Genomic DNA, 21,687 nt, shown 5'->3' on the forward strand with positions numbered 1-21,687 from the left:
ATTGCTTGAAACCGGGAGGCGGAGGTTGCAGTGAGCCAAGATTGCACCACTGCACTCTGGTCTGGGCAACAGAGTGAGACTCTGTCTCAAAAAAAAAAAAAAAAAAAAGAAAACAATATCCAAATATGAACAATACTTGAAAATTTTGAAGGTATAGGTTAAATACTTGTCTTTAAACTAAAAATTCAGATGAATAATAAATATGGATTTTTATGAGATAAACTTTTTTGTCAGAGAACAGAGTAAGAACGTGGGTGGGACTCTTTATGTTAAGTTAAAACAACATCTAGACAACATGGTTAGGTAACAAAAAGAAGGCAAATATAGTCCGAAGTATGTAAAAACAAAGGTACTGAGGATAATATAATTTCATTCTCTGGCCAGTAAAACGTTTTAGGGTTTCTAAGGGTGTGCTAAAGTGTGAAGGACATGACTGTTCCATCTTTATCCAGACATGCCGTATTTTGATTATTATTTCTATGTTCTAGTCTTCCTTTCCTTTCAAGTTTTCAGAGCAGGGTTCCTATATGTTATTAGGTAGAAATAAACTTGTTTATTTAAATGTTTCCAGACTTTCCTAACATTTGTTTCAACAATGATATCTCCATTCACTGATATTTTTTAAACAAGGGCATTATTAGTAGAAAAATAACTTAGTGGGAGAAGACATTACTGAGTACTGGTAACTTACCTTCTACTGAATTTTATTTAGAATTATCCACTACATTTTTCCTTTCTAAAACTGTTCATTTGGGACATAACTCCCGGGTCTTTAAAAAGTATTAAAATGCTATAGCTCAAAGAGGAAATATACTTGCTGAATTATAATAGGCAAAATCAAAGCACTCTGTACAAGATGAAAAATAACCTCTTTACCTTATGATTTGACAAAAAGCAGGTTAAGCTAAACAGCATTTTATTCAAATGAGATAACATTTCACTCTTTTAAAATTATGTTCTTCCAGCACACCATTAATAAGCAGAGGGCAGAGAACAATTCAACTAAACAATTTTCAGAGCGCCTTTGTGCTAATATCTTCAGCTGTGATCAATATAACCATATGCATTATGCTGAATTATGCATTTCAGCTACAGATAGAAAGGAACTTTCAAAAGCAAGCCCTTAAACACATGCAGTTAATTTAAGCATTAACCAAATGCAAACTGCATTTACATATCCTTCCCCCACAGATTCACACAATCTGAAACTAATTTGTACCTTGAATAAAGAGGTGAGTATTCTCTAAAAATAATTTACCAGTTAGATGAATGACTACAAGAAGCCAGGGAAACATCTTCTGGCAAAGAACACTTGATACATGAGAAGGTAAATGTATGAAGACACTTCAAAGTAAAATTAAACAATTTCAAAATCTGTAACACAAAATGGAACTTTCTAAATATTAAAAGATTTTCTTAAATAGACGGTTACAGTTTTTTTGTGTATTATTTCCCTGGAAGAAATGGTTAAAGGCTGTAATATTTTTCTCATAACCCATTTCCACAAAGAAATGAAAACTTAAATCCTTAGACTTGTAAATTTGAGGTATTCAAACAAAAATAACTGGAAAATAATAGTTGCATTAAAAGTAAAGATTCAGTTCTAGCAATTTTTCTTTAGGAAATAATTGGATAAACATGTAAAAATTTGTGTGGAATTGTTTATAATACTTAAGAAAACTGAAGCTATTTAAATATTCAATAGAAGATTGTTAAATAATCCATGTTACATTCACACACTGGAAAACTGTAACAGCCATTATAAATGATTCTGATGTAGATTTATATTAAGGAATGATTTTACAATATAGCAAAAAAAGCATATTATAAAACTATATCATTTAGAAATAACTCCGAAAGGACATAAATCAAATATTAGCAGTGATTATTTTGCTAATATTTTGTGGGTTGTGGGATTGATTTTTATAATTTACATACTGAACTTTTTTCATAATGTACATGAGTTACGTTTATTATTAAAAAAATTCCCAAACAATACAAGAGCCAGTAAAAAAGATGAGGAATAAATTAGATAAATTAAAATAACTTAAGAACTGTAATACAAAGTAAGAACCCTCAGAATTAATTCAACGACAATAAACAGGTCTAACAAAAAAATTAAGATTCTACCCCCCTTAAGAAAAGCTTCTTTACAAAGATCAGTTCAGATATCCAAAAAATAACAGCTTTAGAATTCTTGATATCTAAGTAAATACAGAAAGCATAGAAATAAAAAAAGTTTACTTCATTTCCTTTCAAGAATGAGCAATTTATCTGCTCTTGGAAAAGAGAGAGGGAATATAGAGCACTTCCACTTTTTTTACCTAAACAATAATTTATTGAGCAATTACTAAGGCAAAGCACTCTGTTAGGTATTCGATACTGCACATTAAAGTCAGGAACTATATGTATTTTTGACATGAAAACTTAAAAAAAATTCACCAGGTCAGAAAACTTGTCATCACCATTTTATTCCACTCACAGTCTTCTAGAGAAAAAGTCATAAAAAAATCTATCATCAAATGTAGTCACTTGGTGAATAAACATTGTACTAGTGTGTTTCATTGAAATTAAGACTCCATTGATTATGTGTTCCAATTTCAGACTTGCTAAAATGTGAAAATAATGTAACACTGAAATTTAAAAATGCTATCACTTATAAAATGCAACTCAATATTAGAGATGTTAAAATATGAAAAGATAATGTTCCTTACAGTCAGTGAAATATGGCATTGTGGTCTAAATAAAAACATAAGAATACTAACTAGAAACATAACTGTTTTTTAGTGAGTCTGTATTAAACTTTTAAACATTCTCACGCAACTGAATTGCAAGTGTTCAAAAGGAGCATATGACTCGGTTTATCTAGGGCATGAGCAAACAGATAATGACACTTAAAGCAAATAATTCATTTCCCCTGTTGTGCATTTGTGTGTATATCTATGTGTGTGTAACACAGTAAAATTCAGACTTCTTTAATTATAATTCTTTTACTTCTATGAGATCTGTGACTTATACTGAAACTTATTAGTGATTATTATTTTAGCAGGGGGCACAAAGCTTCCTGGCATTTAAGTTCACTGTCACAGAGCAGAATTAGACATTTCATCAGAGATTTTCCCTATTCGAACTCTCAGAACGGCAAGCTACTATGTCTGCCAATCTCTGTGATCTTATACTAGTGTTTTTATGCCATTACACTTGCCACCACCTCATATATTACATATTTATTTAATTGTTGTAGTTTCTTCCTATTAAATTTATATTTCATGAGGGAAAGACCTTTGTTTCTATTCATTGCTGTATCCCCAGAAATTAGAACAGTGTCTAGCACTAACTGGTGCTCAATAAATACTTGTTGACTGTTGAGTAAAGAAAGGCTTAGAATTTAGGAAAATTGAACAATTAAAAACAACCTAAATAAGAACAGCTATGAGAAAAAGTAATTCTTTTGGCATATACACCAGGCCGAGTATGAGAAATTTTGACCAACCACTGAATTCATGAGAGTGGATGACTGTGTTTGCCCCTCACACATCGCAGGGTGAGTAGCAAACAGTAGGCACCAGAGTAAGTACTGACTGATTCAATGAACAAACATTAGATGTCTGAAATGAGAAAGGCAGTGGTTATTTTAAATGTACCTCTTTCAGTTTTTAATCTGTCAAGGATTTCAGTTTTGTCTGTTAAGTCAGACTTCAAGGCAGTCTCGAGCTGAGCAATCTGTACTTTCAGCTGCTGCTCCTTTAACTTCCATTGCTCTTCATGGGCAGCACTGAAGGCACTGCAAAACACACGTGACATGCAAGGAAAGCTTGGAAATCAGCTTCAACCGAAAATAATAAAGAGAAAAGCTTTTAGTGGCACAGAGACCACTGTCATCATGTCTTAGGAATTAAGTAAACATATGCTGGTCTGCTGCTGTTGAAACCAAGGCGCCTTTCTCAGGCTGCGGTTAGGGAACATGAAAGAGTTTGTGGGATGAGCAAAGGAACTGGCCTTAATTTAGAGCTCTAAAGTCAGAAAAGCTGGCAGTGTGCTGCTTTTGTGGGACTAGTAAAGGAATTTAGATACTGTACATACTCCAGAGAAATCCACAATTCCAAACCTCAGCAATTGACATCGTACAAAACCATTTTCTCCCACATACAAACCTCTTAATACAGAGAAAACGGACTTTCCACCTGATCTTTAATTCTGTGAAACTTTTAAAGAGTCTGTGATAATAACATGTTCACAAAATAATGGCCACAGAATGATAGCATATTGAAATGAAGTAGTGATAATACAGTTTTTGATAAAAAACAAAAAACAATAGGCTAAAAACAGTTTTAGTTGTAACACATGATTGGAATGAAAACCAGTGCTCTGTGCCTGATAAGAATGATGAAAATAGAATTACTATTACCCAATAAAAGTACAGCAGTTTAAAACATGGTTAAAATTTGCTAATGATCAAGAATCAGCATATTAGAAGAAAGAACCGGTTGAAAAATAACTAAGCCATGCACAGAAAGGATACCATAAACATTTGTTTATGCCAGTGATTCCCAAACACTGACCGAAATACTGGTAGTAGGCCAGCTGCAGTAAGGACACTTAGAGAGATTTTAAAATGAAGATTCCAGGGCCCAGGTATTCATATTTTTATAAAGCTCCCCAGATGAGAGCCAGGTTTTGGAAAAACTGATCTTGATCTGAATTTCAGCAGAAAACCATTATCTGTGAAGCTTGATATGACTGAATAATCATCAGCAGCTTTGACCATCTAGTTATTTTAAGCCCAGTAAATACAACAAAAACTTATAAAATCTGGTTTTATACTGATGATGAAGTAAATGGAAAAGAAACATATTACTGGAAATTGCCCTTAATGTTGCTCCCAACTAGTCTTCAGTTTTTATTCCAAAAAAGATACTTTTCTGGGAGGCATAGCTTTTCAAAAGAGCAAAATTGTGTATTCATTTCACATTTTGAATATTTTACTGCCTTTAAGATAACACGACCTTGAAAATAAATGGAATTCTGGAAGCTTCTCTAAATATGACATCTGTTTCTTCTATTAGTGTTCTCATTTCACTTATGGAACCTTAAAAAAATATAGAATCTATATACCAAGTATTTAAGTTGATTTTATCAAAGGTACAATGACCTAGACTTAAAAGAAATCCAAATAAAATATGCATTTTAAATACTAAATAATTTTCTTTTTTATGTTTGTTTTTAAAATAAAGAACAAATATAATTTCTATGTATGGCCAAATTGTATATATCAAACACATCCATATATATGCATGAATGTGAGTACATCTATGTGTGTGTATATATATGTGTGTGTGTGTGTGTATGTATGTGTATGCATGTCTCTTATTTTATTAAAAACATGTACCACCCGGAAAAAAAATTAGCATGATGAAATAGGCACAACTATACATTATATCAGATGCCAAAAATTAGAAACAGTAGTGTTCCAATAGCATTAGTACCAGCGAAAAGATCACCAACGGCTAATCTGGCAGAAACATCAGAAGCTGTATGTGTTTAAATTAAGAACAATTTAGCAGCCTGGGTTTTCCAAACCCACAAAATACTAGTGTAAATCAGCATAAGTCAATCTGAATTTAGTCCACTGCTATCTTCCCTCTAAATTTAGGATTACATTCCACTGGAGTTTCATGAGGAATTCCTTTTGAATTTACTGTATTCCTCTATGCTTAGAGCCATCTGTGTAACTATAAATGGTGAACCACATCTGGCTCCATTTTCTTTGTAAGGGCTGTGCACATGATTAAATCTGCGTATGAGAACAGTCTTTGAGAACGTTTGATTCATGAAAATGTTTTTGTATATTGCCTATAGTGAAAACTGAAGTGGGATCATAGTTAGTCTTTGTACACATTTCACTGTTATGTGATGTTGCAGGACTGATCAAATGTCAGCCTGCAGTGGAATGCCCATTGCTGCTTGTGGTCAACGGCATGTACACTGGCAGACATGGGTCAGCATACTGTAAATACACACCCTTGATCAAAAACATGATAAAGATCTAAATAAAGCCAAAGAGTTCATCTGCTTCCTAAGATCTTTCCTCTTACAGAAGAAATTCCATTTGTTCAATGTTCAAGGGCATCCTAATGTGAGAGATAGGAAAGAACAAACTCTAAATCATCCATAAAGAAATCCATAGTGGCCGGGTACAGTGGCTCATGCCTGTAACCCCAATGCTTTGGGAAGCTGAGGCAGGAGGATGGCTTGAGCCCAGGAGTTCAAGACCAGCCTAGGAAACATAGAGAGATCCCATCTCTATAAAAAATAAAATTAAAGGCTGAGTGTGGTGGCTCGTGCCTGTAATCCCAGAAGTTTGGCAGGCCGAGGTGGATGGATCACTTGAGGTCAGGAGTTCGAGACCAGCCTGGCTAACATGGTGAAACTCCGTCTCTACTAAAAATACAAAAATTAGGCAGGTGTGGTGGCATACACCTGTAATTCCAGCTACTCAGGAGGCTGAGGCAGGAGAATCGCTTGAACCTGGGAGACAGGGGTTGCAGTGAGCCAAGACCGTGCCACTACACTCCAGCCTGGGTGACAGGGCGAGATTCTGTCTCAAAAAAAGAATTAAAATATAATAATAAAATTAAAAATTAGACAGGTGTGGTGGCACATGCCTGTAGTCCTAGCTACTTGGGAGGCTGAGGTGGGAGGATTGCTTGAGTCCAGGAGGTCGAGACTGCAGTGAGCTATGATTGCGCCACTGCCCTCCAGCCTGGACAACAGAGCAAGATCCTGTCTCTCTCTCTTTGTTTTTTTTTTTTTTTTTAAGTCACAGTTACTTTATTTAGGGCCCAAGAAAATTAATTTCATATTCACATCAGGATATTTCACTTACTGAAAGAAGATGATGACCCAAATGTACTTGGAGTTTCATTTCTGGGAAGCATAAGCTGCTCACATTTGATCACACGAGATTTTATGGTTTCTAGAAGGTTACAGGGCACAGATGCTCACTTTATGGAAACAGAACACAGAGCATCTATGGGTGTCAGCAGTGCTCTTTTACATTTTGAGAAGTAGATGACTATCACATCATAAAAACTTGATCCACCCAATTCTTTAAAAGGTTAATATCATCTTAAAAACTAGAGGAATACCTTTTTAAAATAGACATTATATTAGGGTCTCTCAAGAAGTTAATACCTCAAAATCACATTCAACAGATTTTTTAGACCCAGTCTCAAATTAACTGAATCACAGCTGGATGGTATCGGGGCAGAGGGAAGGGTGCAGACGGATAGGTGAAGAAGCTCTGAAGAGGTGGTGAAACCTATATTTTAATAAGTTTTCCAGGTTATTCGCATACATTATAGTTTAGGAACCATTGCATTTATCAGTTACATGGCCCCAACACTAACTAACTTCAGAAGTGAAGCACAGCATTACCAAATTATAGCATAATTATATAATACTGTATTACATACCACAGTATAGAGGTTCTCTCTGACCCGAGAGAAAGATATAATTGTCAAAAATGTATTCTGAACTTTTAAATTGAACATTTCTTAAAGTTATACTTATTTCTTGGCAGTGTATCAAAAGTGTTTTGGCATATTAAAAAAGGCTCATACTAAAAAGTAACATGAGGGTTTTATCTTCCCAGATGATTCTCTAATATGTCATATGTCAAGTAATAAACACATTCAAAATTTCATTTGAAAAAGGAAGACGAGAATGCAATCTGCAAATCATATTTTTCTCCTGAAAACTAGTCAATTTTGAATAACAAACAAATGCTGTCCTTTTAAAAACATGTTATCGTTATGACTAAGCAAACGGAGTATGTGTAGTTTTTGATGAACATTAGTTGTTGGCAATAATGAATAACAGTGTCATGAAACAAAAGAGCTGTAAAAAATCTCAGAGACAATGTCAACTTTTGTCGAATTTCTCCAACTATACTTCTAAAATGTATCATATATTTCAAAAACACTATATTAGAGAATTCTGCAGTTCTGTTGACTATTATGTGTGTTTGCTGGGTTTTGTGCTTATGTGACATTAATTCTTCTTTTGACATTAAATGTTTTGACACTCATTACACACATTTCCTTGCATATATCTCACATAAACTTCACGTGTGAGCAGCATAATGAAGTCTGCTTTTAGTGTGACAGGAAAAAAATGTTAGCGCAAGCATAAAACATTGAAAAAAAAAACCCTTCAAATTTATACTCTTAGATCATCTTCTAATATGGAAAGATAAAGTTTTATGGTGGGAAAGTAAATATGAGAAAAACATGACTTTCTCAAAGTTTCATCTATACATTATTCCCGGCTAAGTTCGATTTTTTTTTATTCCAAGTAAGTATGTTCAGTAAATTTTCAAACTGGGGAGAAGTAGAAAATTTGGAAGTAATTGCCATATGGCACTATTTTCTTCTATTTGGACTATGTAAATTATTTGAAATTACAAGATACTGAAGATACATGTAAATCAGTAAGAATTTCTGGATTTATAGCAGTTCTGTTATTCCATGAATGTTTCCCTTCTGCATATACAATTTGCCAATGCAATTAAAATCAGAGAGATAGTGAAGCATAACAAAAAAAGAATTCAAGTTTTAGAGTAAAAAAAAAATCTGGGTTTTAGTTCTAAACTACAGTCTCAGCAATGCTGTGTGACTCTGCACAAGTCTTAATTTTTCTGGAATCTCAATTTCCTCATTTACAAAAGAGAGATGATATCTTCTCTAATAGGGTGCTGTGCAATTTGTATACTGACATTTAAACTTTTCAAACACACGTATGATTTTAACTGCTGTCTGAATCTACTGTTGGTAACTCTTAATATAATGAGTCACTGTACAAAGATAGTCCCCACAAGTAGGTAAATAACATAGATGATACAAACTACTGAAATAATGCCTACGTTAATTTACGTAACTTTCCCGAAGTAAATAAAAATAAAAGCCTATCCTCACACTCCTTGGGTATAATTTGTTTAATTTACAAAATGTAAATTTAAGTTATAAAAAATAAGACAAAGAGCTAAAAAGTTAAAGATGCACAGATGCACTTGTAGCTCAAATGGTTATTTTCTGAGGTTTCAGCACATGACCAGTAGAAGTAGCTGTTGAATATCAGCTATAACATATGTATTTAAGTATATATTACATTTGCTTTCATGTAAACCTGTATTTATCATTTACCAGTATCATATGCTAAAAAGACTTAAAATTGCCTACACACACACACACACACACACACACACACACACACAGAGAGAGAGAGAGAGAGAGAGAGAGAGAGAGAGAGAGAGAGAGAGAGAGAGAGAGATCTGTATCACTTAACCAAACCTAGATGTGGAGTATGATTTTGTTTCTAATATTACCAGAAAGCACTAATTTCTAAAATACCATAATTATGAAGTAGATTAAGAAACAAAATTGAAGCAGCCCTTTAAAATGTACCTTGAGATAAAGATGCTTGTGTTTCTCTTTATAAGGAAGAGAGACAACTCTAAGTGAACACCTTTGTTTTTCCCTAAAAGAATAACTCTCAGTTAATAGGCTGGGGAGTCTAGGAAAGAGACCAAAAGAGGTTCAAATACAAGCTCTATTACTTTATACATTTAAAAGGTATTGGCTCGGCACAGTGGCTCACCCCTGTAATCTCAGCACTTTGGGAGGCTGAGGCAGGAGGATCACTTGAGCCCAGGAGTTCAAGATCACCCTGAGCAACATAGAAAGAATTTGTCACTAGCAAAAAATTTAAAAAATTAGTCTGACATGGGGGCATGTGCCTGTGGTCCCAGTTACTCAGGCGGCTGAGGTGGGAGGATTGTTTGAGCCCAGGAAGTTGAGGCTGCAGTGAGCCATGATTGTGCCACTGCACCCCAGCTTGCATGACTGAGACACTGTCTCGAAAAAAAGAGGTAGGAAGTGCCTCTTAATGTTACTTAAATTGCTTTATCTTCCTTGTTTGCAAAATGAGAATTTATAATACATACATTTCAAGGTGCTGTGAACAATTTGTAACAATAAATGTAGAGTATCTAGCATGCTGTCTGTTTATAGTTAGTGTTCAATAATTGATAGCAGTTTACTGGCAACAAAGTGATACGGTTTTCTTAGTAGTGATAGGCTACTGCTCAGGTTAAACAACTTATTACCAATGTCTTTAAAAAGCTTGTATTTCCTTTATAAAGTCTGTATATTTCTTGCTATCATTTGTTGCTAATTCTTTGATCAACATGATCTATTCTGACAACAGCAAATGCTTTCATATAAAAGAGCACAAACAAGACAATGAAAGAACACATGGAATCATGATTTACCTGTCATAAAGTTTATCATAGTTTTCCTTTAAAAGTTCCCGTTCCTTTTCTAAATCATTAATTCTATCCTGCAGCTAAAATGAAAATAAAATTACATGTTAAGTAAATATTACATAAAACTACTTGGGGGTAAAAAAAACATAAAAACTATATGAGAAGAGGTTAACATGTTTTAATCTTGATTGCTAAATGGTAGTTGCTAACCAGACCACTTATATTGCCTGCATTTAATTCAGCACTGATTCTTTCTAAGTTGTTAAATAAACGTGAAATTAATATTCCTGTTTTAATTTAGTAGAAACGTACACAGTGCTTTATGCAACATGTGCCAGAAGTCAGTAAAGAATATGTTAAGAGCTTGCTAAGTCCCGGGAAACATAATATTTTTTTACTTTTCACCATGATAACTTCTGTCATTATATTCATTTTGTATTAATTTACAATTGGCCCATAAAAAATTAAAAGGATTGAATTCTTTTTAGGTACATGGTTCAACTGTGTTGTTAATCACAATTTACTCTGAAGATACGATTTCTCACATTATCTGAAATTTATAAAGAGCCACTAACACATTTTGTGAATAAATGAATAAACAAAGTTATATACTGTTTTAGCCCATGAATAGTATTTTCAGAAATAAACGGAGTAATAATTACATCTCTATGACTAAAATGTAGATTTCCGTACTCTAGCATTTATTTTTAAGTTTTATTCATAAGTATATTTTGCAGTCACAACTTTTCCCTGTGGATCAGAGTACTCTTAAACTTTATTTCCATTTTCAAAATTCTCTTTTGATGCTAGTATGAGACAGTAAAGGATTCTCCCAAGATCAGAATAGAATGCAGGCATCTTATTTCACTTCCATTCTCCCTGGGAATAAACTTAACAGGCTACAGAAAATACTACGATAATAGGAAGATGAGTTTTCAAACAACTCCCTAAAAAAAAATAGACAATTTCATAAAATTACTGATAATGCAGAATACAACAGCCACCTCCTCAGAAACAGATATAGTCCTGTTATTTTGTCTTAGTATCTCAAACGATTAATAAGCTGTTATGGTTGAGAAAATTAAGTTCCATAGGTAATCTGGTATCAGTTTCAAAATGTTGGTTTCATTTTACTCAAGGATCTTTAATCCTTTGGGTAAACAGTGGATCTTGCCACATTTGCAATACAGTTAAACACTGATTTGCCATTCATATATTAACTACTATATTTTACTGTGCTCAAAACACCATGTATATAGCTCATAATTTTAAATAAGTAAAATTTTGAAATGTCTCTATTTTACTTTTCCAAAACAGTTACCAAGAAGTTGTAATGCAACAGATGGCTAAACTGTTTGGGAGCTTACCTCTTCTATTCTTCTTTCAGAAAACTTCATAGAATGTAACTGTTTCTCAAGACTGCAGCATTTTAAACGCTGCTCTTTAAGTTGCATGTTTAACTCATCCCCATTCGCCATCAAAGCATCGTGGCTGATTCTGAGAGTTCTTTGCTTCTAAAAGATAAAAAGAACATCTTTTAAACATTATTTTTGGTTATGACTAATCATTTGACTAAATGATTACAATTCTATAAATGAATTTACTCCTGAAGTTCACCTTATACAGATTATTTTTTTCATAACAAATGATGAGTATGGTGCTACTTATCCATAGGAGACACTCTGAACATGTGTGTGGCATGAGGAAGAAAATACAGGGTTATGTTAGCATAGAGTCACATATTTTATTTTCCTCTAGTTTTTGACTTATTGATGGTGACCAGCACGTAAATTTATTTTAACAATAACTTTTTTCTTCTTTTTGCTGTGGCTACATTGGTTGGACGTGCTGTCTAAAAATGCTGTAGCATGGGTCAAAAATGCTGACCACAGATATTTGAACTGAAGGGATTTGCCGCCACATCGTATAAAGAGCCTTGGATAGTTAGCTTTTAATTTGCATACAATTAAGTTAAAATTTCCAATTTAGTAAAATTACGAACTTTTCTTAATTGTTAAAGAACGGTCTATTTATGACCATGCTGTAAATTCAATTTTGTATACTTTAATGTCACATGGTTTTTTTAAATAAAAAAGGTAATCACATTAAAGTCTTTTCATAGAGACCATATAACCATAACATGCATTGCCTCACCTGCTAACTAAAATCTCTCAAGTCCTACTGAAGTTTTTCTTCACTCATTTAAATGAAACATGGCTATTGAGCCATTCAGGTCAATTTTCGTTAATCTTGGTATTATTATAGAACAGTATCGGGCCGGGCGCGGTGGCTCAAGCCTGTAATCCCAGCACTTTGGGAGGCCGAGACAGGCGGATCGCGAAGTCAGGAGATCGAGACCATCCTGGCTAACACGGTGAAACCCCGTCTCTACTAAAAAAATACAAAAATCTAGCCGGGCGAGGTGGCAGGCGCCTGTAGTCCCAGCTACTCAGGAGGCTGAGGCAGGAGAATGGCATAAACCCGGGAGGCGGAGCTTGCAGTGAGCTGAGATCCGGCCACTGCACTCCAGCCTGGGCGATAGAGCGAGACTCCGTCTCAAAAAAAAAAAAAAAAAAAGAACAGTATCTTCAGCCATTTTCTTCTAGGCTCCACACTTCACTGAGGCTGTTGGGTTTAACCTCTCAATATGTCAGCTTCCAAAAGAGCTGCCTGTACCACAGCAGACACCTATTATTGTTGGTATTTAAACTAATACCTGGGTTCACAGTTAAATAGAAATCAAAACTGTCAAAGTGATGAGGATGTAAAATCATTTTTCAATTCCTTTCTTAATTCTTAATCTTGGAAATGGCTTTCAACCATAGGGATTTTTAAAATTTCCTCCTTCTAACATCTGTAGATAGCACTATCATTCTCACTCTCTAATCAGTCTCCTCTTTTACAAACTCTCACATTTATGCAGAAGTAATTACCACTTGGCATTTAAAGAGGTTCCTGCAGGATGGAAAACAAAATCCCCAGAGCATGGCTGAAAAATATTTAACTATTGAATTCAACAGTGAATTTAGGCTTCAGATGACCCTTTGCTTTGCATCAATCTACTGCTCTCCTTGTCTTGGGACTTCAAAGACAGTATTACTTCACATAAATTCTGTTCAACTGGAATGTCTTGGAGTTCATTAATTCCAGAATCTATGTTAATTATGCAGTGCCAACAAACAGAAGCCCTCAAATGGCATATTCCTGTGGGGTCACAGTCCTTGTTAAAACAACCATGGGCATAAAGAACCCCAAGTATTGTCAACCTGAAAGGTTAAGGTTTAAAATAAATACACTGATAGCTGACATTAAGAGTAATCAAATATTTTGAAGTAATGGTAGTGACCAAAAAAGAAAAAAAATCCAAATCAAAGAAAGTTTTAACAGAACATGATTACTGACCTATTCATCACTTTGGTCTACCACCAATAATTTTATAAATGCTTAAAATTGAAGATATATGCAAATATAGCAAAACTTCAGTGCTATGTGTCCATAATAAATTCAGATAAAAGGAGTTAAAAATAAATTTCCTTGGTAGAAGATGATTTATAATAAATATGTTTATTATTTTAAGATGACACAGATATTTATAAAAAGTCCAAACAGTTAATTATTTCTTTAGTACTTGAGTTATAAATAATAAACAATATATTAAGGGAAAGGATACACATTTATGAATACAAAGAACAATCTTTAAAAATTACGTTTTAGTGTTATGATCATTCTATGTTTAAAAAAACAACTTGAAAACTACTTTTGAATCCTTTGCATCTCTGTAACAACGTAATGAAATAAATTATCACTGTACCTCTTGAAGCTGAATAAATTTTCCTTCCATTGCTGAAAGAGCATTGCTTTTCTCCACTAGCTGTTTATGAAGCTTAATCATTTCTACATTGTCCCGAATATTTGACCTTCAGAGTTGTGTTTAAGAAGAGAGACAGAAGTAAAAAATGCAAGTTAGAAGAAAGAAAAGCTATGGTGGAATCACAATTTTTATTTATATACTTGTACATCAGTCAATGAGGTTTTTGGATTATTATAATGCAGGACAGATTATTTAAAACAAACCAATAATCATTCCTGAACTTTCATAACCTCGAACTCACAAAGTATGAAGGGAGCTCCCCAAACTTCATGACTATGTTACCTCTACAATTGATAATATGGATTTAAAATCATTTTATAGTATCCTGAAAGATGGCACAAAAACACAATAGTTTTTAGTACATCAATGATACCATTACCAATCTTCACACTTACTTTAAGGAGGACTATCATGCTACTTTTCCCTAAATGAAAAATATGCAATACAGCCATTCATCTTTCTACAACTCTCTCGATGCAAATGGCATCATAAGATTACCATTTATTGGAGTTTCCTCTTGGAGTTTTACACTTTTTAAAATATTTGCAAAAAAAGTGACCTAGCATTTTACACTAATAATACCCAAAGCTGGCATTTAAATATGTTGCAGATGTGCCTTTAGCTGTAAGAGATCATTTGATGTCCACAGGGTATACAGAAACCTTATATGTTACAATACTATTTTGTATTTTTCCTACTGAGATTAAAGCAAATGCAGAATTTAACAGGAAGATCTAGTTAAAGGTTAATCATAGATCTAAATGAGTACCTGTTTTCAAAAGGCATTTTCTTGATGGAGAAAAGTTCCTTAATTTAATACATTTTATATTAAAAAAATTTTGTTAATTTTGAAGTTTCATTACAGAGTTCACTTTTAGGAAAAATAAATGTAAAAAATTTAAAATCAGAGTTCAATATTTAAAGTAAGAGACTTTACTTTTAAAACTCATCTAGTTTACACATATTGGAAAAATTGTCACAATGCCCTACTGGAACCAGAAAATGGACTACAAAGCTCACACATCTGTAAACCAGCTGAGGACTTGAAATACTTAATTTTCCTCTTTGATATTTGAAAGTTCATTGTATTTTGGCATCGGACAGTTAGTTGTCCTCACACAGAAGATAAACAAGTTCATGGATCCGAATCTTGCCCAGGGTACAGTCTTAACATAACGTTAAAATAATTATATATCTAAAACATGTAATCTAGTAGTTCTGAGCACATATTCAACAATATACTCACTATTATTCACTATTACCTTTAGTCACTAAAAATACAATATATATAATACAAAGAGAAAAATATATCTTAAAGTCTATAGAAAATATTATTTCTTTTTCATATTTAGAAGCCAAAATATAATTTACTTATTTGCCCCAGCATTACTTGATTTGACCACTCAGCAGCGAATCACAGTTATTGATATGTAAGGACAGAATGTGATTCAAATCTTTTTAAATCTTTTCATATATTTCCAGTTGTCTCTGATATTTTATTTTTGCTTTAAAGTATGACAATTTTTTTTTTTTTTTGAGATGGAGTCTCGCTCTGCTGCCCAGGATGGAGTGTAGGGGCGCGATCTCAGCTCACAGCAACCTCTGCCTCCTTGTTTCAAGCGATTCTCCTGCCTCAGCCTCCTGAGTAGCAGGGACTACAGGCGTGTGCCACCACGTCCAGCTGATTTTTTGCATTTTTAGTAGAGACAGGGTTTCACTGTATTAGCCAGGATGGTTTCGATCTCCTGACCTCATAATCCACCCGCCTTGGCCTCCCAAAGTGCTGGGATTACAGGTGTGAGCCACTGTGCCCCGCCACAGTATGTTGATATTTTTAAGATTCAGATATATTTGAATAATAACCATTAATTAAAGTAACACAGAATTAAATCTCTATAATCCATTCAAGCACATAGGGTGACAGAAATAACAGTTTCAATTTTAAATTTTTTTTGTAAGGCAAAAACCAGTAAGCATATGTCAAAAACTTTCAGTGGGCTGGGTGCGGTGGCTCAAGCCTGTAATCCCAGCACTTTGGGAGGCCGAGACGGGCGGATCACGAGGTCAGGAGATCGAGACCATCCTGGCTAACACGGTGAAACCCCGTCTCTACTAAAAAAATACAAAAAACTAGCCGGGTGAGGTGGCGGGCGCCTGTAGTCCCAGCTACTTGGGAGGCTGAGGCAGGAGAATGGCCTAAACCCGGGAGGCGGAGCTTGCAGTGAGCTGAGATCCGGCCACTGCACTCCAGCCTGGGCGACAGAGCGAGACTCTGTCTCAAAAAAAAAAAAAAAAAAAAACTTTCAGTGGTTTAATTGGTGGGTGCTTTCCTGAATATTTTCCTAAACTCCTTGGAGTTTAAACTTTTCAAAATACTGCCAAAAACAGCGACAGTGGTAATGCCCAATAGGTGGGCATATATACAACTTACGTAGTATTTAGAAAATAGCAGTAATGTACTTTAAACAATACCTTAAGTAACAATGTGGTATAATAATGTACTTTAAATAAAAAGTCAGTTTGCTGCAGAGTACATCTTTCCAGGGACAATGCTAAACTTGTAAGTCTTTATTAATTACTTTTATGTATCAGTTTTAGGGGCTTTATTATTATGCCTTTTTTTTTTCATGTAACAATGAGAAGAGGATAATCTGTTAAACTAAAAGTGCTAGGTCAGTGATAACATAAAAGTTCAAATCAGCAATGTGATAAATGTGGTCTAGCCTTTATGAAGATGTGCAGTAAAAATTACCTCAAACCTGACAATCAAATCAACATTTTTATATAGATGAAATATGGTACAAGAATAATGGGGGGAAGTAAGAGAGAAACAGGGAGGGAGATGACACAAAAAGATGACAAGAAATGTGAGAAGGATGCTGTAGGCAAGATGGAGCTAGGGTGCATAGCTAAGTGACCAGTACTAGACCTCTGTGTTTGCGGAGCAAGGCCTCAGGTTGGTCTTTGAAGAACAGACTTAGGGCTAATTTTATGAGTAATATTTTAAGTGACCTCCACACAATACTTTTTTGCCCTCTTCTACACACTACAACAGGAATACCAAATCTTCAGGATGAAGACATTTTGACAGAAAGAATAATGCATGGTAAAAACATTCAGACATTCAGATGAACTCTGACAGTCATGTACCAAATCATACATGCTGCATTACACATGGTGAAACGATCTGCAAACAGATATCAAGCATACTAATTAAGTGCTTTGTAAAAATAAATTTCTCAAAATTTTCATCAAGGATTTTGAAAAAGCCAGGAATGATTAAGTTGGAAAATGCAGTTTCTTTTCTTTTTCCTTTTTTTTTTTTTAAAAAAAACCATGATTTAGAATTAGGATCAAATCTTATAAAACTATGAGAAGAGTTGTTGGCTCATCTCTAGATTAAAAACAAACTGAAATAAATTAGATTTTATGTCAAAAAAAAGTAATCCAGCTCAACAACCTGTGTGCCAAGTTTCTCTCATATAATTTGAAACAGTCAAGCAATAAACTCTGAAAAAGGAATTTCTAATGGAAGCCTTGAAAACACTTGACTCCAGCTTTGCTACTGGGTGCCATAATAAATCCAGAAACCTAAAACCTCAGATACACTGGAGAAGTAAAAACTTTCAGTGGAGCTATGTAATGTATAGTCTGATATGAAAGCTTAAGAGGCAAAAATCTTTGCTCCAGTGAAAGTTTCGTATACTTTATTCCCCAGGCATTCAACTCCCCTCCCCCACCCTTTGCCAACATTTCATTCCTTGCTACCGTATTATGAAAGCTAAAAAACGTTTCTTGAAGTTTTGAGATAAAAATGTCATAGTATTTAACGTCATTTAGAAGAGAAGGCTTTAAAACACAGAAGCTAGGCTATGAGATTCTGGGAAGTAGTTAGGTCAAATATTTATGAGATAGAATGGACAGACTGCTTTTGAGTAATAGTCATAGGCTGCCCAAATTTTGGGCATAAGGTTGAAAACAACCTTAGGGTTAAAAAAAGCGTGCTAGATTTTCTTTTCAAACAGTGGCAGACATTCTGTAGCTGTATTGTTGAAGGAAAGGTAGGTCATTCATAGTTTTTATTAGGGATACACAGATAACAATCACCAGCAAGGCTACCCCCTAGGACTAGGGCTACAGAAGGCTGCTAGTAAACTGAATAGAATAAGCTTCACTGAAATAGCTGAGCAAAGTCTATTTGAAAGATAATGATTTTGCTCAAAATTGCTACTTGACTTCACAGGTGAAAACAGTGCTCTCTGATTTAAGATTGCTCAAAGGAAAAACACTGTCTGTGTACGTTTACTTGCCTCTGAATCATTACTTTCCTGTGGTGTTGGGTCAAACTATAAATCAGAACTGAGTATTTTCTTACTCTTACCACCCACAGGAATGGAGGGGACAGTTTTGTCGGCTCTCTACATGCATAAAATCACACTCAGTGAAGGGCCCTCCCAAAGGCTGGTTGGGGACAGGAAGAACTCAAATCCTGGCTCATCTTCTTATACGGACCATTTTTACGATCAAGGTTAATGGATTCCAACTTGAGATTTACAGTAAAAGAAATGGGAATCTGATTTTTTTTTCCTTTTTTTTTTAGACGGAGTCTCACTCTCTCACCAGGGCTGGAGTGCAGTGTCAAGGTTTCGGCTCACTGCACCCTCTGCCTGCCGGTTCAAGCGATTCTCCTGCCTCAGCCTCTGGAGTAGCTGGGACTACAGGCATATGTCACCACACCTGGCAGGAATCTGAACCTTACAGTCAATATTTCAAAAAGCCCAATAAGAAACGTAGATTTACGGCCGGGCGCGGTGGCTCAAGCCTGTAATCCCAGCACTTTGGGAGGCCGAGGCGGGCAGATCACGAGGTCAGGAGATCGAGACCATCCTGGCTAACACGGTGAAACCCCGTCTCTACTAAAAAAATACAAAAAACTAGCCGGGCGAGGTGGCGGGCGCCTGTAGTCCCAGCTACTCGGGAGGCTGAGGCAGGAGAATGGCGTAAACCCGGGAGGCGGAGTTTGCAGTGAGCTGAGATCTGGCCACTGCACTCCAGCCTGGGTGACAGAGCGAGACTCCTTCTCAAAAAAAAAAAAAAAAAAAAAAGAAACGTAGATTTACTGGCAATGAAGTTGCAAAAGTGAACTAATGGTTTTGTGTTGTTTTCATTTTTTATAGAATTATGCCAATCCAGTGTCATAACACAGATTATTTAACAATTAGCAGAAGGAGTGACTGGCATGATACAAGTCTTTGATGAATACAGTTAATTTAGTAGGCCAAATCTTTCTGAATACAAGGTCCCTAGAGAGAAAAATAGCTGTTGTTTAAAGGCAGGGAACCATTTACCCACTTCAACCTAATTGTTTTACAGTTCAGGTGGTTAACTGAGGCTCCCAGAAGTAAAGAATTTGGCCAGAGACCTTAAGTGATGAAGACAACACTCAAATCTTGCTCTAAGAGTTAAATTCTTCCCATTCTTCAAAGTTAAATTCTTCCCACGCTTCTAAGTTTTTTCCTCTAAGATCTTCCTTTTTTTTTTTTTTTTTTTTTTGAGATGGAGTCTTGCTCTGTTGCCCAGGCTGGAGTGCAGTGGCCGGATCTCGGCTCACTGCAAGCTCTGCCTCCCGGGTTCAGGCCATTCTCCTGCCTCAGCCTCCCGAATAGCTGGGACTACAGGCGCCTGCCACCTCGTCCGGCTAGTTTTTTGTATTTTTTTAGTAGAGACGGGGTTTCACCATGTTAGCCAGGATGGTCTCGATCTCCTGACCTCGTGATCCGCCCGTCTCGGCCTCCCAAAGTGCTGGGATTACAGGCTTGAGCCACCGCGCCCGGCCTAGATCTTCCTAAGTTTTTAACTTTCCCTCCACTATCATGCATACACTCACATACTAGTAACTATTAGCTGTGACAATTTCTGTGGTTTATATAAAGTGGCAGGAGGGTATGTTAAGTCACTGTCAAGGACATATCTTAGATAATATAATAAAAACACGAGGATAAAAGAAATGGTATTTGAGTGTGAAAATTTTCATTGGGTGAACTCTAAGCTGTTCAAAATAACAGTCAGAGCATGGTGAATATATTTTAAAAAATGACAGATCACTCCCCTGTGTAATAAGGTCTGCATGGCTATCCCTGCTCCCAGTAACCCATCAGAGAACCAGATGTGCCCTTTATATTAGGGGGCTGGGCAATCAGGCAAATCCAAAGTGAGGGACATTCTGCATATGACTGTCAATGGGCTATAAAAGAGTGGGGGACCATTAAAGAATAAAGGATACTTAAAAGACAGGATAACTGAATGCAACAACACATGACCCTCGAGTGGATCCTAGATTAAAACAAAACAAAAACGGCTATTACAAAAAGACCAAGCTGCAAAAGATATTATTGGGACAATTGGGGAAATTTGGATATGGACTGTATATTAGATGCTGCGGCTGTATCATTCATTGTTAAGTGTACTGAATGTGATAGCGGTATTGTGGTTATATAGGAGGATGTCCTTGTTCCTAGAAGATACTTACTTGTAACTGTACAGAGGGTGAAGTGATATATGCACCTAACGGGAGTAAGGAAGGGAGAGAGGTGAAGAGAAGGGAAGTGAGGAATGAGTGAAGAGGAGAGAGAGAGAGAGGGAGAAGGAGAAATAGGAGAGAAGAGGAGATGAGAGATGTTGAGAGAAGAAAAGAGGCTGAGTGAAAGAAGACTTACGCAAGAGCAGGCTGAGTGCAATAATAGGCTTGTTGTACCATTCAAAAAGTATGCTAACAGATGAAAGGTTATGTGAGTGCTCAACTATTCTTTCCACTTTTCTGAAGGTTTGCAATTTTTCAAAATGAAAAGTTGGGAATAACTTAGAGTGCTAGAAAGTAATGTTGTATCTGTGCACAGCGGAAAGAGTGAGCCCTTAAAGCCAAACTGTTTCTTATAATGCATGGCGCGAAAGGCCTCTCTGTTGCGAGATTTGACAGTCGGCTGTCCGCCAAAGGGAAGAAGGCAAGTCAGAGTGTCTGAAATACTTATGGGTTAAATTTCCTCCACTGGGACATTATGGTAGTTACATGATTTCTAATTAAGAAGGTAAACACCCTAACATTTATTTTAAAAAAACACTTAGTACAAACTAGTTACACATTTGTAAGAGTATAAATATTTTTGGAGTTGAAAAAGGTCAATAAATGGTAAAATCATTCTGATTTTAATGTTCATGTACATATGTTCACTGGTTACTGCTTTGAATTTAATTTAAGACGGCCTTTTTAATAAGCAGAAAATGTGCATTTTTATATTGTTTAAATTTAATATGGATTTTTCTTCAAAACAACACAGACATTCAGGCTACTTGTAAATGATACAAGATTTTTTGCTAATGAGGCATTATGTAGAACATATGCAAAAATCACAACTCAGTCTTCCAAAATAGACCACAACAACAGGAAAAAACATGATTTTAATAAAAAAGAGCAGCACTGGGCTTTGACTTCAAA

General features: G+C 35.4%; 1 protein-coding gene across 2 annotated transcripts in view; it reads right to left on the reverse strand.

The window, feature by feature from the left end:
- Positions 1–21,687, reverse strand: part of RPGRIP1L (RPGRIP1 like) — a 101,843-nt gene that overhangs the window by 60,296 nt on the left and 19,860 nt on the right. For both annotated transcript variants that reach the window (XM_010358270.2, XM_030924923.1), the window contains 4 exons: positions 14,136–14,241; positions 11,692–11,838; positions 10,331–10,404; positions 3,645–3,784 (listed from right to left, as the gene is read on the reverse strand). In XM_010358270.2, coding sequence (XP_010356572.1) covers positions 3,645–3,784; positions 10,331–10,404; positions 11,692–11,838; positions 14,136–14,241 — 467 coding nt within the window. The remainder of the gene's footprint in view (positions 1–3,644; positions 3,785–10,330; positions 10,405–11,691; positions 11,839–14,135; positions 14,242–21,687) is intronic.

Source organism: Rhinopithecus roxellana, chromosome 20, assembly GCF_007565055.1.
Source record: "Rhinopithecus roxellana isolate Shanxi Qingling chromosome 20, ASM756505v1, whole genome shotgun sequence".
Classification (NCBI taxonomy): Eukaryota; Metazoa; Chordata; class Mammalia; order Primates; family Cercopithecidae; genus Rhinopithecus; species Rhinopithecus roxellana.